This window comes from Mesoplodon mirus (assembly GCF_964341445.2).
Source record: "Mesoplodon mirus genome assembly, chromosome: 3".
NCBI lineage: Eukaryota > Metazoa > Chordata > Mammalia > Artiodactyla > Ziphiidae > Mesoplodon > Mesoplodon mirus.
The window spans coordinates 23,044,616-23,063,308 of NC_138978.1; the positions used below are offsets into that span (position 1 = coordinate 23,044,616).

The 18,693-nt window shown below is 42.1% G+C and overlaps 1 protein-coding gene across 1 annotated transcript in view; it reads left to right on the top strand.

Moving 5' to 3' along the window:
* Positions 1 to 18,269, top strand: part of MACO1 (macoilin 1) — a 56,999-nt gene extending 38,730 nt beyond the window's left edge. The window contains exons 7-11 of the mRNA XM_082612337.1: positions 5,583 to 5,741; positions 7,117 to 7,299; positions 9,529 to 9,649; positions 12,587 to 12,761; positions 17,094 to 18,269. Coding sequence (XP_082468463.1) covers positions 5,583 to 5,741; positions 7,117 to 7,299; positions 9,529 to 9,649; positions 12,587 to 12,761; positions 17,094 to 17,296 — 841 coding nt within the window. The 3' untranslated portion in view covers positions 17,297 to 18,269. The remainder of the gene's footprint in view (positions 1 to 5,582; positions 5,742 to 7,116; positions 7,300 to 9,528; positions 9,650 to 12,586; positions 12,762 to 17,093) is intronic.
* The last annotated feature ends 424 nt before the right edge of the window (positions 18,270 to 18,693 follow it).

Here is an 18,693-nt window from a genome sequence, read left to right on the forward strand (position 1 = left end):
TAGTGCCAAACCAGAAACACCAACAGTAAGGGCTTTCAGATTTCAGGAGAGGGAAGTCAGCACCTCATGGTGGAGAGTTTGGTTTTTGTTTTTATTTTTTAACTGGGTCTTGAATGAGTGAGACTTGAAAATTGGAGGCCATTCCTCCAGGAGGGAGGGGTGGTATAATTAAAGGCAGAAGATGTCTGGGAACAAGGAGTGGGTCGTTTTGGCTGGTATGATGGGTTTGTGAAAAAAACTCATCTTTCAGTCACTTGGCTGTATCGTTTGAAGGTGACCTTCTGAAGCCCCTTTTCTTACGTAGTAAGCAGCACTCTTAAGTTCTATGTTGTCGTGCAAGGCCTACAGCATCTCTGTCACAGCTTCTTAGAGCTCAGAGATAACCAGCAGAGCTGAGGCTCCTTAGCTTCCTGACGGCCTCATGGGATCAAGCTGACAACCCATAGAAATATACACTTACGTCGTTTTCTGGAATGGGTATGGAGTCGTCCGTAGGTGAAGTCCTGGCTGAGAAAAGGTCTCCCTCTTTTTTGCAGGACTTGCTTCCTGGGGCAATTTCCTGCCCCAAAGTCTTAAAGTTCTTCTGTGTCCTCAGGCCTCAAAAAGCCTCAGGCTTTATAAAAACATGAAGGTACTGGCTCTACACATTGGAGACTTTTAAACTTTCAGTGAAGCCATAGCACTGTGGCTGTAATTCAAGTAATTCACAACGATAAGGATTACAAACACTTAGACATAAATATCTCCCTACCTTTTCAGATGCTTAACAATACCTCTTTCAACTAAAAGCTGACACTTGAATACTGTACTTTGTTTTACTACCAGGTGTGCTTCAAGATGCTCAAAGATATTTTTCCTACTTAGCCTGCCTTGAAAGACTCAGGTTTGAGCTTCATTCTTTTGGTCAGCTAGGAAATTACCCCTTATTAAAATGTAACTTTTTCCCTTAAAATTAAATAATTATCAACCATTTACATTATAGCTTACCCCAGTTGGGTGGAATGAGGGAGGAGATGAGGTAGAGTTGAGGTTTGGAGTGGGTAAGAGCGTTCCTCAATTTGGCAGTTTTGCTCTGAAGTCAGCTGGGCTGGCGAGTGGAGCCCTGAGGAAGGGCTGCTCCAGTGGCCCCACCTCTTGCGTGTGAGTTAGGTGCTCTGCTGGAGTTTAGAGGTAGCTTACAAGTTTAGAAGTTGATTTAAAGTTTTATCAGTAAAGTGGAGTAAAGTGGCTCGGAAAGGTGCCTGGACCTAACTGGTAACATTCTGAGTTGATTAGACCCCTGGCTTGTCTGATTGGGCCCAAATAGACATATTTATTGGACACATAGACTCCAGCTTTGCTGTGGGCCCTGTCTGTATCCCAAGTGGCAGCACTACTGGGCAGCCTTCGTAAGGGTGACTAGCGCCACGGGAGTTGGGCAGGGAGGGAGTATGTTTAATTTCCTGCCGAAGCCTTACCAAAGTTTGGTTAAGATCTGTCTTAGTTCTCTTTTTTGGATGAGTTTATAGTTCTGCTGGAGGAAAGTTCTCTTTTATCCCTTAATCTTCTATTGTGTAGGGAGGAGAGTAGGGTTTAGCTCTGATAAATGAGTTTGAGCTTGGGGGTGAAATTTTTTCCGCTTTCTTTTGATTCCTATTTACTGAAATTAGTTTCAAGGGTTATAAACTATTACTTCTGCCTCATTTTCTTCCTCACCACGTGCTTCAAATTTAGGTTGCAGCTATCGACGTTTTAGTAAAATCCCATGAATACATTTGAAGATTTTGCATTAACCTCTTAACACCATTTAATCAGTACTTCTTGGTGTTTCACAGCAATAAATTATACATCTGCATTTTACCTAGTAAGTATTGACCTTCAGCACAAAAGGGTTAAGTTTACCATTATGACAAGTAGTAGTTATCTGTCTAATAAATGCCCCGGCACTTGACTGGCTCGATTCAGTTCAAATTACTAATTCATGTAATTCTTTAAAAACGCATGTATACATTTTTTTATTGAGCATATGCAGAGATTGGTGGTACAGTACATCTGTGCAGTGTAATATTATGCAGCAATTAAGTTGTTTGTGAAAAGTTTCTAATAGTGTGGAAAGGTGCTTAAGATATGTAAACTATACATGTGATACTCTCTCAGCAATATGAAAAATGTTTACATGTGTTAAGAAGGAGAAAGAAAAAGACATACAGAAATGAAGTAAACCAAATGCAAATAGTGGTTCTGTCTGGATGAAAGGATTATGAGTTATTTACATGTTTATTCTTTATACTTTTCTGTTGTATGCAGTTTTTTATTTTGACTGGGTATCACTTTTGCAATAAAAACATAAATCCAATAAGGGGTTATAAATCATTTTACCACCTACCTCAGTTAAGATTTAAAATATAGTGAACATTCAACATTAGATTAATGCTTTCTGCAGAGAGACAATGAAAAATTTCCCCTAATAAATTTAAAAAGTTACTGAGAATTTACCATTTAGCACATTAAGTTATCTTACATGTTGTTATGCAGTTTCCTGTAGACCAGTGTTTCTTAAACTGAGGAATGCTGTGTTAACTAACAGGTTTGCTGCAACTGTTTGGAAAACAGTCATTCAGAATTTTACAGAACCAATGGCAACAGTTATGAAAATCCTGAAGCGTTTTAATTCTGTGCCTTGTGAACTTAAGTTATTTAATTTTTGAAAATAAGCTTTTTATTGAAGTATAACACACATCCACAAAAGTGCTCAAATCTTAAGTATACAACTTACGAATTTTCAAAAAGTGAACACACCCTTGTAACCATGTCACCTTATTTTTCTTGTATTGCGCTGCTATATGTCTTTGATAAGATTTTCGTAGTTCTACACACAAAAAATATTGTTTAGTGTTCTGTGGTCTCCAGAAGTTACACTCTAGATCTTTTTGCACACTTTGCTCTCCTAACTGTACAAACTCCTTGGTTTTTTTACATTTTTCAAGGAACTCTAAAGTTTCATTCAGAAATTGTTATTCTTAGTTCATGGTAGGAAATGTGGCTTTTATAGGTTAAAAACTGTAAAAAAGTAATAACTTCAAAATTCTTGACGTCTAGACTTCGCAGATTTAATTTTTCTTTCATTCCCAACTGCGGCACATGCTTTGCCCCAGTGGCTGGTTGTGGGGAACTTGATTCCTGGGCCTCTGCATATGATACAGCTTAGGTTGCTAATCTGAAGGAGCAGATCAAGAGCCAGTGGTAAGTGTGTCAGGCCTAGAAATCCTAGACCAAGCTGGGAGGAACTTTAGAGATCGTTTGCCTCAGATGGGGAAACTGAGTCCTGAAAGGTTATATGCCTTGTCCAGGGTCGCAGAGCTGGTTCCAGAGCCGAGTCGAGAATCCTGATCCTATACCCCGTTTCTAAACCATGCTAAGTCCCTAGTCTCTTCTTAAAGCTCATCCTTTTTACTAAAAATGCAGTCCTCGGGCTGTGAAACCAACTTCTCAAAAAAGATAAATTACCTAACACATTTTTCAGCCAAACTTCTTAATGAGGATAACCTGACAGCATCGACCTGTTTTAGAAAATATCCCTTGGGTAACTTCGGGTGAATGAGTGACGGTGTGGGGATGGTATAAATGCCAGTCGGTGATTGTTTAGAACAGTTCCGAGAGTACATTCAACCGGAATAACCCTGGCAATAGGGAAAGGGTGGCATGATGTCCATTTGTGGCGCTTCCCTGGGGAGCGAGCTGTGTCAGGAGACCCGGCAGCTCTTCTGGAACACAAAGTCTCTAGTCTGTGTCCCCAGGCACTGGACAGGGGGACTGGCTACTGGGCCTGGGAGGTAACCATTGATGTTTCATGACTTTTTGGTTTTGAGATTTTGTTTCAATTGGCTAAAGGTAAGACAGGTAAATAAAGCTGCTCTTTGGTTTTCTAAGGAATGCCAGGCAACCGATACATGTATTTAGTAAGTGTTGATCGCTGTGATTGATGGGCCCTGGGGATTTAGTCCTTCATAAAACATATCTGTAAGGACCTAGTCTATGGACCTGGCAGTTCCAAGGAGAGATCACCATTGCCCTCCAGAATTCTTGGTTCTGTTGGTATGTTGGATCAGTGAAATGCACAAGAGTCTCTTCAGAGCTAACTGACTTTTGCCTGCTGTACGTTTGTAGGAAAAGATGTCTTCTGAGTCTCACCTGGCAGTCATCCTTGGCCTGAACTTCAGTGCCGTTCTCCATGGTCTGATCTGCCAGGTCCCTTCTATCCTTTCTCGCCCTGTTCCCAGAGTACAAGCCTTCCTCAGAGGCCAGACTGATCGCTCTGCCTCCAAATGCCTGTGGCTGTTGCTACCTTTGAGCCTTTGAGCATGTTTTCCCCTTGTTTAGAATGCCTTCTCCTCCCCTTCTACTTCTCCAAATCCTGCCCAACTTTCGAGGCCCAACTCATTCCCCATCTTCTCTCCTCAGAACTCATGTGACATTTCTCTCCACGCCATGCTGTGGCTGATAGAGCCACAGTTTGGCCTGCTGGAGAAGAGTGGAGTCTAGAGCTAGGCTGCCTGTGTGACCTTGGGCTGGAACCTTTCTTGAATCTAGATTTCTTCATCTGTAAAAAGGGGACTAATAATTGCCAAGGTTATTCAATTTAGCTCATAGTTGTACAGATTAAATGTGTTCATACCATTAAAACCTATGGAACAGTGCCTGGCATGTAAGGCAATATTAGTTACTCCCTTTAGCATGTTTTTAACCATGACCTTCCTGTATTATGGTTTAATCATTTTAAACGTCTGTTTATTGGCCTCTAGTGAAATTGTAAAGTCCTCTCATGAAGAAGGGGGCTTAACTTTATATTCTTTGTTGACCCTTTTCAGTCCTACATGTGCATATAATAGTTCCCCAATGCGTATCACTTAAAGTGAAACTATTACTGCATTAAAGAAAATAGATGGAACAGGAGTAAGGAATTGAAAAGATAAGCTTCACTTCACAGATTGAGTTTTCTTATGATTCGTAGATCATGTAATTTGTTCCTTTTTTCATTGTTGTTGAGTCTAGTGAGCTCTTCTGTCACAGTCACCACAAGTGTGAACATCATTTAGCAAGGATGCTAGCAGTTTCAGGAGGCTGTCTCAGACACTGTTTTCTTCTAGGCCCATGGTGGGAGGGAATCTCAGGCAGTAGATTCTGATCTATCAGGGTATCTCAAAGCATGTGGGTCCTGAGCTGGTTGTTATTAGCATATCTCCCTTGCTGAGGGGCATGGGGAATTCACCAGTGGGGAGGGGACCATGCCCTTCAGGCACCCTCCCTCTGCCTTCCCCTCCTCCTTTATTAGCAGCTCAGATACTCACAAGCACCATCTTCACCTGTCAGTGTTCACAAATATTTGGGGGGAATCCAAAGTTACCCTGTGGTGGGAAGGGGGAGACCCAGGCAGAAGCACTGATTCAAAGGCTGATTGCAGACGGGAGTTGCGTTGATGTCAGCAGCTGCTGGCAGGGTGCTCCACCAGCCACCCAGCAGTCAGGGACTTCAGCCAGGGTCTCCCACAGAGCCCCGGGGGTGGCCTCTCAGCGATGAAGATGCTGTGTTTCTCCTTCTCCTAGGCTGGAACAAGACATTAAAAAGTTAAAGGCCGACCTGCAGGCCAGCAGGCAAGTGGAACAGGAGCTCCGCAGTCAGATCAGCTCCCTCTCGAGCACCGAGCGAGGGATCCGCTCAGAAATGGGCCAGCTCCGGCAAGAGAATGAGCTGCTGCAGAACAAGTATGTGCACCTTGTGGGCCTCTGGCCGTGAGTCAAGCAGCCTCGCGTTGCTCTTGTTTCCAGGGATTGGAGCACAAGGCTCATGACGACAGAGGGATCTAGCAGAGGAGTTTTTTTTAAAAACAAAATGTTTAAAATATTTAATGTAGGACCAGATATTCAACATGTTGTAAAATCTATAAAAACTTATTTCATTGCAACAAAACAGTTTATTAATATTACTATTCTGTCTTCTCTCATTTAATAACTTCTTCTCTTAGTTTAAAATAGTTATTGAGCTTTTGTGACAATATGAGTAAAATTGACAAGAAGTATTTCTGCCACAATTTGAAACTCTTGTTCCCTTGAGTGAAAATTTCCAGAGGATTAGACTCGATCTACTTTGATTTCTGGAACTAAAAAATGATGTTGAACTTGATTTTATTTGAAGAGGCAGACAAAAAGCTAGCTCTTCTGCATGAATTCTTTTACGCTTTCCATTAATTCATTCTGCAATTACTTCTTCACTCAATGTGGGTCTGTCTTTTTTTAAAATCTCCAAGCAATGTGTGTCTAGGGTAGTGATTACTATTATAGGTGCCGAGCTTTCTGGGCTTTTCCTTGAAAGATCAGTCCTTCATCATTTTCAGGGAATGTAGCTCAAAAGCTAGAGCATTATAGGCACATAACCTTTCCATTGCTTCTGACTCACGTATGTATGTGATGGCTCTAGCATTATTACATAGAGAACATCTTACCTTACACTGATATATTGAGAGAAACTCACCTCATATTGATACATAAAGCTGGGGGTGGTAGTAGCAGGGAAGGGAATGTGGCTGAAATTTTTATCTGAAATTAAGCATCCTGTGATTCTAACTACAAGATCTATTTTGGGATACTCTGAGAAAACATCTCCCAGCTGGAAAGGAAAGGCTGCAGTAGGCTGCAGCATATTGTATTCAGGCAGAGAAAGACCTTCCCCTCCCCTCAGTTTCAATGGATCTGGTTCAGCTCTTCCTTAGTCTCAGACTGAAGTTCTTTCAAGGTGCTTTGGGGCACTAGAATTAGTTCTTACAGTTATCTTTTCCTCTGATAGAAATTTGTTTTATCCTATTTTCTGGATTACCTTCTGTAGATCACTTACATTAATAAAGCAGAGGCTAGGTCCAATTCTGTATCTGGTAAGGCAGCTTGTTTATTGGCGTTTAGGAATTGTTAAATAATAATGACAATGTATTTTCCCTGGACACTCTGGGAATTGACATTTATGATTTGCTGTTCAAATCTCCTGTTTACTTTGGCCTCAAAATGATAAAGAGGAGCCATGTTTCTCCAGGGTTTATAGTGGACGTTTCTAATTGTAAAACTTTGTATGACAATCATTTCCATATAGGTTACATAATGCTGTGCAAATGAAGCAAAAAGATAAGCAGAATATCAGCCAGTTGGAGAAAAAGCTAAAAGCTGAGCAGGAAGCCCGAAGTTTTGTAGAAAAGCAGTTAATGGAGGAGAAAAAAAGGAAGAAGTTAGAAGAAGCTACTGCTGCCCGGGCTGTTGCATTTGCTGCTGCGTCTAGGTATGTTGATGTCACCGGAGTGCTTAATCCAAGGTTGGCTTTCCTTGGACTGAGAATGGGAATTTGATGCCTTGGGCAGGACTGGAAATACACAATCATGCATGGAGGGATTGCTTTTAAGTGCTGTTTTATTAGCTGGTTTAAACCCCATCTGTGCAAGCTTATGCTGTCATGACAACTTCATCCCTCAGTGACCTGCTGTATAAAGTAGGATGAGGGAATCTCCATGCCTTCCACACCTGGGAGGCAAAATTCTGCTCAGAAAGGGGTTTCCAGCCACTTTCTGTAAGACTGATAATTACTAAATGCTTTGATAATATTACTTTAATAATTATAATTATATAATAATTATAATTATTATATAATTATAATAGTAATTATTTAGTAATTATAATAATTATAATAGTATAGTTTATAGTATTTATTTATTATAGTATAATTATAATAGTAATTATTATTATTATATAATTATAATAGTAATTATAATAATAATTACTAAATTGGTCCAGGGAACCAGTCTGGACTTTTGTTCCCTTTATAGAACTATCATCATGCTCTACTCTTAGTTGTGTGTTTCTGGTGTTTTTAATCTTAAAATGGAAGAAAGATAGAATCTTGGTCCCCCAAGCACTGTGTCCTGACTGCTCATGTCTTTGTTGGACATTAGCAAATTGTCAAATGATCTGGAAAAGATGGGGAAGAGAGTTAAGAGCCTCTTTTTCTTTCTTTCTTTCTGTCTCTCTCTCTTTTTGGCTTCTACTTCACTTTTTCTTTTTTCTTTTTTTATTTTGACTGGTGAAGTTCATCTGCATGGTGGGGGTCAGTTATGGGTTTACAGATGCAGGGGAGGGTAAATTATTACTTATTTAATTTTAAGTTTCTATCCCTAAATTTGTGTCTATGTGATATAATTCTACTTTTTGCTTTTTTGTATTTGTCATGTTAATAGCCTTCTTTTGGGTTCTGGCATTTGTAGAATAATTGGTGAACCATCATTTCATCTTTTAGGAAACAGCAGTGGGAGAGAGAACTCTTTCTCCTGCGTGATCCTGCCTTCCCCCAGCAGACTCTGTACTGCAGATGGCTGAGCTAACTTGGCCCATTAACATCTATACAGATTCACAAGACCCTTTACTAACCTGCTTAGGATGTCGGGGGTGGGGGTGGGGTTGTTTGTTCACGCATTTAAAGATTTGTGAGCGTTCCTGAAGCACTTACACTTGCAGGAGATTTTCCTGAACAGTCATCTGGTGTGGCTTGTGCTCTCCTTAATTCATCCAGCAGTTACTCTTTCTTAAAAAATCCCTGAGGAGGATATGACAGTTTCTTAACTATATTGTTTAATGTCTCTTATGCCTGAGAATCAGTACATTGATTTCAGTCTCTACCCTTAATTTCTTTTGCTTTTGGTTAAGCTTATTGCCTTTGGTCTTATCCTTGGATGGTCCTTGTTTGCCATCATTTATGTAGAGGCTGTTTTTAATCTTAAGTATATCTCAAGGCTTTAGTCTCTCACTGGACCTTCCTTTTCATAGGCAAAGGACACCTACCTTCTCCACCAGGCTGTTTCTGAAACCTAAACAGTTCACCAGCTTTGGACTGGCCATTGCCATCATCTTTTTAAGTTTGTCCTTTTTATAGCCCTGAGAAGCACCCTAATGCTGCTCCCTTCTTTTTCTGTTTACTCCAGTCTTGTCCAAACTTCATGACTAAAGAAAGGTAACGTTCCCAGTGCACAGTCCCTCAAAAGTGAAAATGTTTTTTAACTCACTGCCCCCTGCTGGAGACAGCACACGTCTGGTTCTCTCTTGCTCAGCTTGTGTGCATTGTCTCAAGTCATATGGCCTGATGGGAAGCTTGCTGGATTGGCAAGGTGGAAAAATCTCAGTTCTTATCCCAGTTCTGTGACCTGCAAGCTGGGTGACCTTGAACTAGTATTATATCTAAGTAGCTTCAGTTTTCTTCTCTGGAAAATAGGATAATAAACCCTACCCCAGTAAAGAAGGAAGTATGGGTGAAGTACCTAGCTTGGCACCTGGCTCATATTAGACACCCAATTAATAATTATTTTAGATCATTTTTGAAATTATAAAGAACAGAGAGAATGAGCAGACTGAGCCAAAAGCTAAAACCTGACTCTGTGGAGTATAAGAAAAATATCAATCCTGCAGTATAGTTAAACCCATAGTCTTTTAAATCCTCTTTTTCCCTTCTCTTCTTTTTCATAAGGGGAGAGTGCACCGAAACCTTACGGAATCGGATCAGAGAATTAGAAGCAGAGGGCAAGAAGCTCACAATGGACATGAAAGTGAAAGAAGACCAGATCAGAGAACTAGAACTGAAAGTTCAGGTAAAGGAGGAGAAACAGACTTCATCGTGCTTGAATTCCTCTTCCGTGTTAGGTTTGTGCTCTGTGCTTCTGTGTGGAGATGGTGCCTTCTGATACAGGCCAAACCCCATTGCATCTGAAAATCTCTGTATGACCAAAGGAAGCTCTCGCCTGTCCAGCTCATTCAAGTCATATTTAGTTTATCTGGATTCTAAGACAAGCCCGAAATGTTAATGGTCCTTGACATGGTTTATACCAGAATTTGACTTACAGGAGATTCATTTCACTTTTTCAGGTTATAGGCCAGATTAGTGTGCTTTGGAACGTATGCACCTCTTCTTAGCCCTAATTCTCTGTCGATCGCCAGGGAATTGACCATTCTGGATGGCTCTGAGCTTCACAGATGGCCACTCTAGGCAGTGCATGGGGAGGAAAGCTGCCAGTGCTGTGGACATAGCCAGTTTGGGGGCTGTGTGTACCTTAGCCAAGTATTTGGTGGCGTTGGGTCTTCAAAGGGATGTTTAAGGCTAATGTCATAAGTTGTAAAGCTACAGTAATTTGAGTCATATGGAGCCCATAAGAAATTAGTGGCAGGTCAGTGGGGTAGAATAGGTGACCCAGAGACAAAGCCTAAATTAGTGTTCAGTGAAGGTGGCATCAGAAATGGATGAAGGGCTTCCCTGGTGGTGCAGTGGTTAAGAATCCACCTGCCAATGCAGGAGACACGGGTTCGAGCCCTGGTCCAGGAAAATCCCACATGCCGCGGAACAACTTAAGCCCGTGTGCCACAACTACTGAGCCCGTGTGCCACAACTACTGAAGCCTGCACGCCTAGAGCCCATGCTCTGCAACAAGAGAAGCCACCGCAATGAGAAGCCCGCACACCACAATGAAGAGTAGCCACCACTCACCGCAACTTGAGAAAGCCCGCACACAGCAACAATGCAGCCATAAATAAATAAATTTATTTAAAAAAAAAAAAGAAATGGATGGAACAGCAAGGGTTAGTCAGTGAAAGGCTGAGGAACAGCTAGACAACAGGAAAAAATAAAATGAGATGCTTATCTCACACCACACAAAAATAAATTCCAGAGGAAGAATTGAATGCAGGGAAAAAAGCCATTTTGTTTTAAATCACAAAGTGAAAAAAAAAATGAAAAAATCAATTGGGGAGGGTACAGATATTGCAACAAATATTATAAAAAAAGAATTAGGGCTTCCCTGGTGGTGCAGTGGTTGAGAGTCCACCTGCCGATGCAGCGGACACGGGTTTGTGTCCCGGTCCGGGAAGATCCCACGTGCCGCGGAGCGGCTGGGCCCGTGAGCCATGGCCGCTGAGCCTGCGCATCCGGAGCCTGTGCTCCGCATCGGGAGAGGCCACAACAGTGAGAGGCCCACGTACCGCAAAAAAAAAAAAAAAAAAAAAAGAATTAATGTTCTCAATATGTAAATAGCTCATAAAGATTGCTAAGAAAAGCTCAAATACACAGAAAGTAGGCAAACTATATGAACAGATAATTCACAGAAGAAATATAAATGACTGATAACAATGTAAGAATATATCCTCATCTATCACCAAAGACAGATAGATTAAAATTGGATATCGCTTATCTCTTATGAAATCAGCAAAGAATTTTTAAATGGTAATATCAACCTGGGTGAGGATACAGTGAAATAGGCCTGGTGGAAGTGTAACTTTCTGGAAAAGATCATGTACTTTTTAAAAATATTTTCCTCAGACTCCGGCCTTAAGGTAAATATTTAAAAGTCTCACCAATGATTGATATACAGAGATGGTCATCATAGTGGTATATAAATGCAAAAAAAAATGGAAATAATCTTAACAATGCGAGATTTGTTTAATAAATTATGGTACGTATACATGTAGGAATATTAAACAGCCAATACAAATTACATTTTCAAAACAGTTGAGATTATATGTTTTTAAAAAATTGTACGTATAGTTTGATTTCAATTATGCTGAAAAATACGTGTATACTTAAAAAAGACTAAAAGAAAATACATCAAATTTTTTGCAGCGTTGGGATTTTGGGTGATTTTTATTTTCTTCTTTGAACTTTTAAGTATTTTTTAATTGACTATAATAAGTTTTGATTTCTCTCTTAAAATGAAAAAAATTAAATATCAGCATATAGACACACACACACACACACAGGCTACATTATCTGATGTTTTAACTGGGCTTATTTTTCAGTATACCCTCTCAAAATAATTAACATTTTTACAATTTTTAGTGTAGGTTGAGAGTAGAGCTTTCGCACATTTGACTACAGCGTTACAGCAACATTTGTAGCCGGCAGCAGGGAAACAGTTCTTTGTGGTTCTGAATTAGGATTGTAAGAAAGTGTTTTATATATATATATATATATTTTTTTAATTTATTTCTTTTTGGCTGTGTTGGGTCTTCGTTGTGGCTACTCATCGTTGTAGTGCACGGGCTTCTCCTTGTGGTGACCTCTCTTGTTGCGGAGCATGGGCTCTAGGTGCATGGGCTTCAGTACTTGTGGCACACGGGCTCAGTAGTTGTGGCTCCCGGGCTGTAGAGCGTAGCCTCAGTAGCTGTGGTGCACAGGCTTAGTTGCTCCGCGGCATGTGGGATCTTCCCAGACCAGGACTCAAACCGGTGTCCCCCGCATTGGCAGGCGGATTCTTAACCACTGCGCCACCAGGGAAGCCCGAAAGTGTTTTATTTGGAGACAGAGTCCACAGTTATCTCAAAACAGCCCAGTACAATCATTGTTTTGTATGTGCACGTCACTGTATAAATACATTTTGCACTCCCTCTAAGGGGCGAGGTCTAAACCCATGAAACACCAGGATTCTGTGTTCTAGGGGCCAGGTCAATAATAGTGGGATTTTATTTGTGATTTCAGGCTAATTTGTAGACATCGATGCCAAAACTATCTTGTAACATTGCTGCTTTGATGATATTGATAGGAGCTTCGGAAGTATAAGGAAAATGAGAAGGACACTGAGGTGTTAATGTCAGCCCTCTCAGCCATGCAAGATAAAACGCAGCACCTGGAGAACAGCCTGAGCGCAGAGACAAGAATCAAGCTGGACCTGTTCTCCGCACTGGGGGATGCAAAGCGACAGCTTGAGATTGCCCAAGGTAGGAGAACAGCCCAGGTCACGTGGCATGGCTGAGAATGCCTGGGGACACGGAGAGCAGAGCTCCCTTAGAGCTCGAACCAAAGGCATTTCCGTTTCCTCTTCAAGTGGTTTGATAAGTGCCCACCATGGACATCTAGGAATCATCACATTAATTCATTCTGCGGACATATTTTGAGATGAGAACATACCAAGTGCAGGGCACACAGGGAGGAGTATGAGTTTCTCTGCTCAAGGAGCTCAGAGTTTTGTAGAAGAAATAAATAGAGAATTGCAGAGTCACCAAAAGATACTGATGTAACAGGATGTACAGGGCCTGTGGGAACATAGAGAGGCAGGGACTCAGCCAGCCTGGAGAGTTAGAGAGGGCTTTTTCTCAGGGGAGCTGATGTCTGAGCTGGGTCTTGAATGATGAGAAGGGGTTAGCCCAGTGAAGAAGCGGTGTAGTGGCGGTGAGGGGTAGAGAGGCATCTGAACAGAAGAAACAGCTCGAGCAAGGCCAGGGAAGCTAGGAGGGCCTGATGTGTTCAGAGCGGCAGCTGGCTCTGCTTTGCTGGAGCGAAGGTTGCAGATGAGGGAGTGGAGGGAGGAAAGTCTGGAGAGCAGGCTATTCCCTGGGCAGATATTCTGAGACTTACTATGTGCCAGGCACTGTGCAAACCCCTAAGGGGACAGACAGTAACAAGCAAATATATAATACCTGATGGGTGCAGTGAAGAAAATAAAGCAGTGGTGACGCAGGCTGTGTGTGTGTGTAGGGCTGCTGGTTTGACATGGAGGACATGGAAGAGCCTTTGAATACGTAGCATTTGAACAGAGACTGAGAGGAAGAGAGTGAGTGAGCCATGTAAGTCTCTAGGGGAAAAGCACATGTGTCGTGGCCACTGGGGCTGCAGCCTGAGTGACGGGGAGAGTTTTTAGGGTCAAAAGTAGCAGGAGCCACATTCTGCCAAACTTTTCAGCCTATGGAAAGAACTTTGGACTTTATTCTGAGTGACATGGGAAACTTTGGAAAGCTTCTGAACAAGCCTGACATGACCTGATGAAAAGAAATTTAGATTTTGTTCAAGAAATTGATAAGCCACCAATAGATTACTGAAAAAAATTTTCAAACAGTTGACTTAATAGAAGGAAAAGAATATTTCAGCAGGTACTTACAGAGCATTCACACTTGCTCTGCGTAAAGCATTTTACTAGAAGGTGAAGGGGAGACAAAGACGAACAAGACATAGTCTAGCTGGGGATCCGCTAACGTAGTTGTGCTCAAACTTTTTGGTCTTAGGGACCCCTTCACACTCTTAAAATTATTGAGTACCCCAAGGGAGGTGTTTTTCAAGTGAATTATGTCTACCAATATTGATGTATTAGAAATTAAAACCTAAAACATTTGTTAATTCATTAAAAAAATAACATAATAAACATATTACTTGTTAACATAACATTTTATGAAAACAACTATTTCTCAAAACAAAAAAAATTTAGTGAGAAAAGCGGTATTGTTTTACATTTAGCAAATCTCTTTAATTTCTGGCTTAATAGAAGACATTTCAATTCTCGTCTCTGTTTCTACATTCAGTCTATTGTTATTTCACTTGCCATGTTACTCCTGGAAGACTCCACTTAGGCTCATAGGGAATGCACGTGAAGAAGGCGGATAAATGTCTTAGTATTAGCACGAGGACAACATGGACGCTGTGAGAAGTGCTGCACTAGGGAAGGCCACGCACAAGGCCTGCTGCCACTAGGTAGAGGCAGATGGCTTGAAAGGCCAGCGGAGAGATCAGGGTGGCTTCCTAGGGAGGGACCATTGAGTGGACTTTGAAGGATGAATTCTGAGAGCAGAGAATGGCAGGGAAGAACATTGTTACCTGAGGGAATGGCGTTTAAGCAAAGGAAGGACAGTGTTGAGAATGTCCACGTAAGCAGTCCAGTGGCCTCTAGCTGGGGGACATGGAAGAAGAGAGTAGGAGATCAGCAGGACCGTGAATGAAGCTGTACTAGAGGATGTATCCCCTAGATTTTCAGGAGGAAGCAGGTGACGTGTTCCAACAGGGTTGCTGGAACCACGGAAGAAGAACAAAACAGATTAAGGAATGAGAAGAGAGGATGAGTTTGGTTTGGGATGCTTTGATCTGGAGTTTCCTACCGGACACTCGGCCTAAAGATCTTCATCAGTCAGTGGGAATTTGGGGCCTAAACCCCAGAGAAAAGGCCAGAACCCCAGGGTTGGGGGTGGGATGTAGAAGTTGTGAGAAGTCAGTGAAGCCATAGGAGTGGCTTGGGATGGCAGTGGCAGAGCAGGAAGAGAAGGGGTTGAGAATCAGGCTCATGAATCTGTGGACTCAGGGAAAGGCATTTTAAAAGAAGGTTCCTGGGAGTCCTGCTTTAAAGCCAAACTTCTGACCAGACGCTGGTGTTTTGCCTGCCTGGCTCAGCTCCCTGAGAAGGGGCTACCCTCTCTCTGCCTCATCCCTTTTACTTGGATTTGCAGACTTGAAAGAGGTTGTCTGCTGGAGTGAAGCAGCACCTGGGTCTCAGAGTAGCCGAGGGGAGCTTGGCTTCCCAGCACAGATTATGCTTCCTTGTTGGCCCAGAAATTCTCGTAAAGCAAAGAGAACTGTCTTTTCCAAAGCTCTGGGAATGTTTGTATGTTACTGATTAAAGAAATCAAACTTAAATCTTCATGGAAAAAAGATACAGTGGCTTATATACCAGATGCTGTTAGGTATTTTATTCATCTGAGGCTTACTTCGTTCAAAGGGAAGGAGGATATTTGATGCTTACTTGAAGCTGAGGGGACATGAAGGAAGCCAGAGGGGGGCAGCTCTTTGCTGCCACCTTCCCCACTAGTACCCTCCATTGTCATGCTCATGCTTGGAATATTCTAATAAGAACCCAACTTTATAATTTAAATCAAGCCCCTTGTTGGGTTTCTCCTTCCTACTTTCTATATCATTTGATTCATCTTGGTTCCAAAATGGCTTTCATCTACTATATCATTTTTTAAAATACGCCACCATGCTCTCTTACATTTTAAATATATTACCGTCTTCTGTAGGACTCAAAGTGAGTGCAACTCAAATAGTCTCTTCCTTTTTTCAGCGTTTAAATTTCTGAAGGGCTACTCCTAAGTGTTCTACCCCTAGTAGACCAGGGAGCATCAAAGCATGATGGAAATTGCATGGACTTTGGAACAAAGTGGTCCTGGGTTTAAATCCTGCTTAGTCATTAATAACTGAATGACTTTGGGCAAGACACATACCTTGCAGGGTCTCAGCTTTCCACTGGGCTGGGCACTAGGGATTAGGCAAGAACAAAAATGGGGAGACAGTCTCAGCCCTCGTGGAGCTCATGGGCCAGTGGAGATGATGGACACAAATCATCACCCAAATGAACACTCACCGGAGGCAGAAGAATGCAGTCGGCAGGAGTGCAGACTCCAGAGCCAAACTGCATCGTTTTGAATCCCAGCTCTGTCACTCAACCTCTCTGTGCCCTGGTTTCCTCATCTATAAAATGGATGATGATGATGATAATTCCCATCTGATAGGGTTGTTGTGCTAAATAAATGAGTTAGTCTACGTAAGCACTTAGAACAGTGCCTGGCACATACGTGTTAGCTATTGTCATTATTATCATTATTACAAAGAATAAAGCGACAGAAAGGAAAGTTTAGGGTGTGTTGAGATTCAAGGAGTTGGGGGCTGGGGGTAGGGTCTCATTTAGATGGAAGGAGCAGGGAAAGCTTTGTGAGGGAGCAGAAACAGAAACCTCCCGAGTTAACACAGAGAGCGTTGGAGAAGCACAGAAAGGGAAGCGGCCCTGCTGCAGGCAGGAGCTGGTTGGGTTCCTTGGTCTGATACCCCGAGATAGTCCATCCTCCCAGAAAAATGTTTCCGCGCGAGAGGTGGAGCCCTGGTTCAAAAGCAGCACCCTCTTCGGCTGCCCTGGTGACGGCCGAGCTCAAGATGTGGCTCCTGGAGATGGAGCTCTTTGCCTCGTCACACCTACCTAAACACAGTTCCTCTTGACACCGTGACCCGTAGGCCACATCTGGCCTGCCACCTTTTCTTGTACCACCCGTGGGCTCAGAATGGCTTTTGCAGTTTTCTATGGTTTAAAAAAAAACAAAACAAAACAAAAACGACAACAAGGACAGTATGCGGCTCACAGTGCTTAAATATTTACCATTTGGCACATTACAGGAAAAGTGTGTCTCCCCTTACAAGCCATCAAAGCTGGAGTCGAATCCATTTGGGATCAATGGGCCCAGGAGGGCATTGTGGTGGGTGAGTGCTCCCTTCTCACTAATGGTGGGTCTTTGATCTTCCAGGACAAATTCTTCAGAAAGACCAGGAAATCAAGGACCTAAAACAGAAGATAGCCGAAGTCATGGCCGTCATGCCCAGCATAACATACAGTGCTGCCACCAGCCCCTTGAGCCCCGTTTCCCCACACTACTCTTCCAAATTTGTGGAGACCAGCCCCTCTGGACTCGATCCCAATGCCTCTGTTTACCAGCCCCTGAAGAAATGAAGGCCAGCAGTGTGTTTTGTCCAGGCTTTGGTTATCGGAAAGCATCGCAAAGGAGCGTCTCTGGCAGTCAAGATTAAAAAAAGTTTATATTGTATTTTGTGGGACTGTATATGTTGTCGTTTTTAAAAAGGGGGGGAAAGATAACATCCAAGTCTGATTAGAACTGCCCACCAGTTTTTCTTGTAAGTTTTTAGAAGACCTCACAGAACTTTGCAGTTTATTTTTCTCGGCCAATACATTAAAACCATTCTTGGATTTCAAGTAGCCAATTTTGCCTTTTATGTATTCTTACAGTTTCCTCTTGAAGAAAAAAAAAAAGCAGAGTTTTTCCTTCTCAATCCTTTATTTTTGTTTTGTTTTGTTCTTAAATCAGCAAGCAAAACCTGCATATTGGACTCACGTGGGATGACAATGAAAACTTAGTTTTTAGTGTGAAAAAGGTTTAAATAAGCTAACGCAGCTTTGATGCTATAGCTGCATTAAAGCAGATGATTACTAAAGTTACAGAAAACAAAAATTGATTACCCCGCCAAGGACCAAACAAATTCAAGGAGTGTCATTTCAGCCGAGGGGAGAGACTCAGGTGATGAGACCAGCTGTGAGACTGTAACAGGGGTTGTGTCTGAAATGTGTATCTTCCCATCGGTGTGTTGAGTCCTAGAAAATTGCTAGCAGCAGTCTTGTTCACAGTGCCTTGGGAAAAGACATTTCAAGAGGAAACTTGATTTTAAACAATTTCCCCCTTTACCATCATCTACCTTCTCTCTGTGTCAAGCTCACTACGGATCCTGCTGTAGAACTGGTGGGTAGCTGGGCTGTTCGGTACCACTTCAGCCACACCTTCTGTTTCCTTTCATTGAAAGCACCACAGTGTTCTGGACTTGCCTCGAGGCAAGCTCCCTGGGAAGGGGAGCTGGGCGGTGTTTGTGTTCGAGAGACTGCAATGCCGGCTAATAAAAGCTGCAGTTCTAGGTTTGGTTTTGTTTTGTTTTTTTAAAATTCCCTTTAACTGTGCTTTCCACTTTCCGTCATCTTGTGTTTGACGATTTAAAAGAAACTTGACAATTCCTCAGCTCTTGTGCCAAGGAAGGTTTGTTGTTTGTTTGGTTTTTTTTTTAAAGAATTTAAAACTCAAAACTCTGCACAAAGATTTCAGTCTCAAGTGTATATTATACATTGGTAGAAAAGTGTTTGCACTGGCAACCTTTGGAAGTGTTTAAGAATCAGGGAGGGGTGGAGGGAGGGGCTGGGAGAGGGAGGGGCAAAGCAAAATTGTATTTGGAGCCTAGGAAAATTAAGAAACCAAATAGAATGGTTTGAGTTCCTTGCCATGGATTCTGGAAGGACATAGTTCTAAAATTTCCTGTTAATTGGCATGTATGTCTCATTTAAAGCAA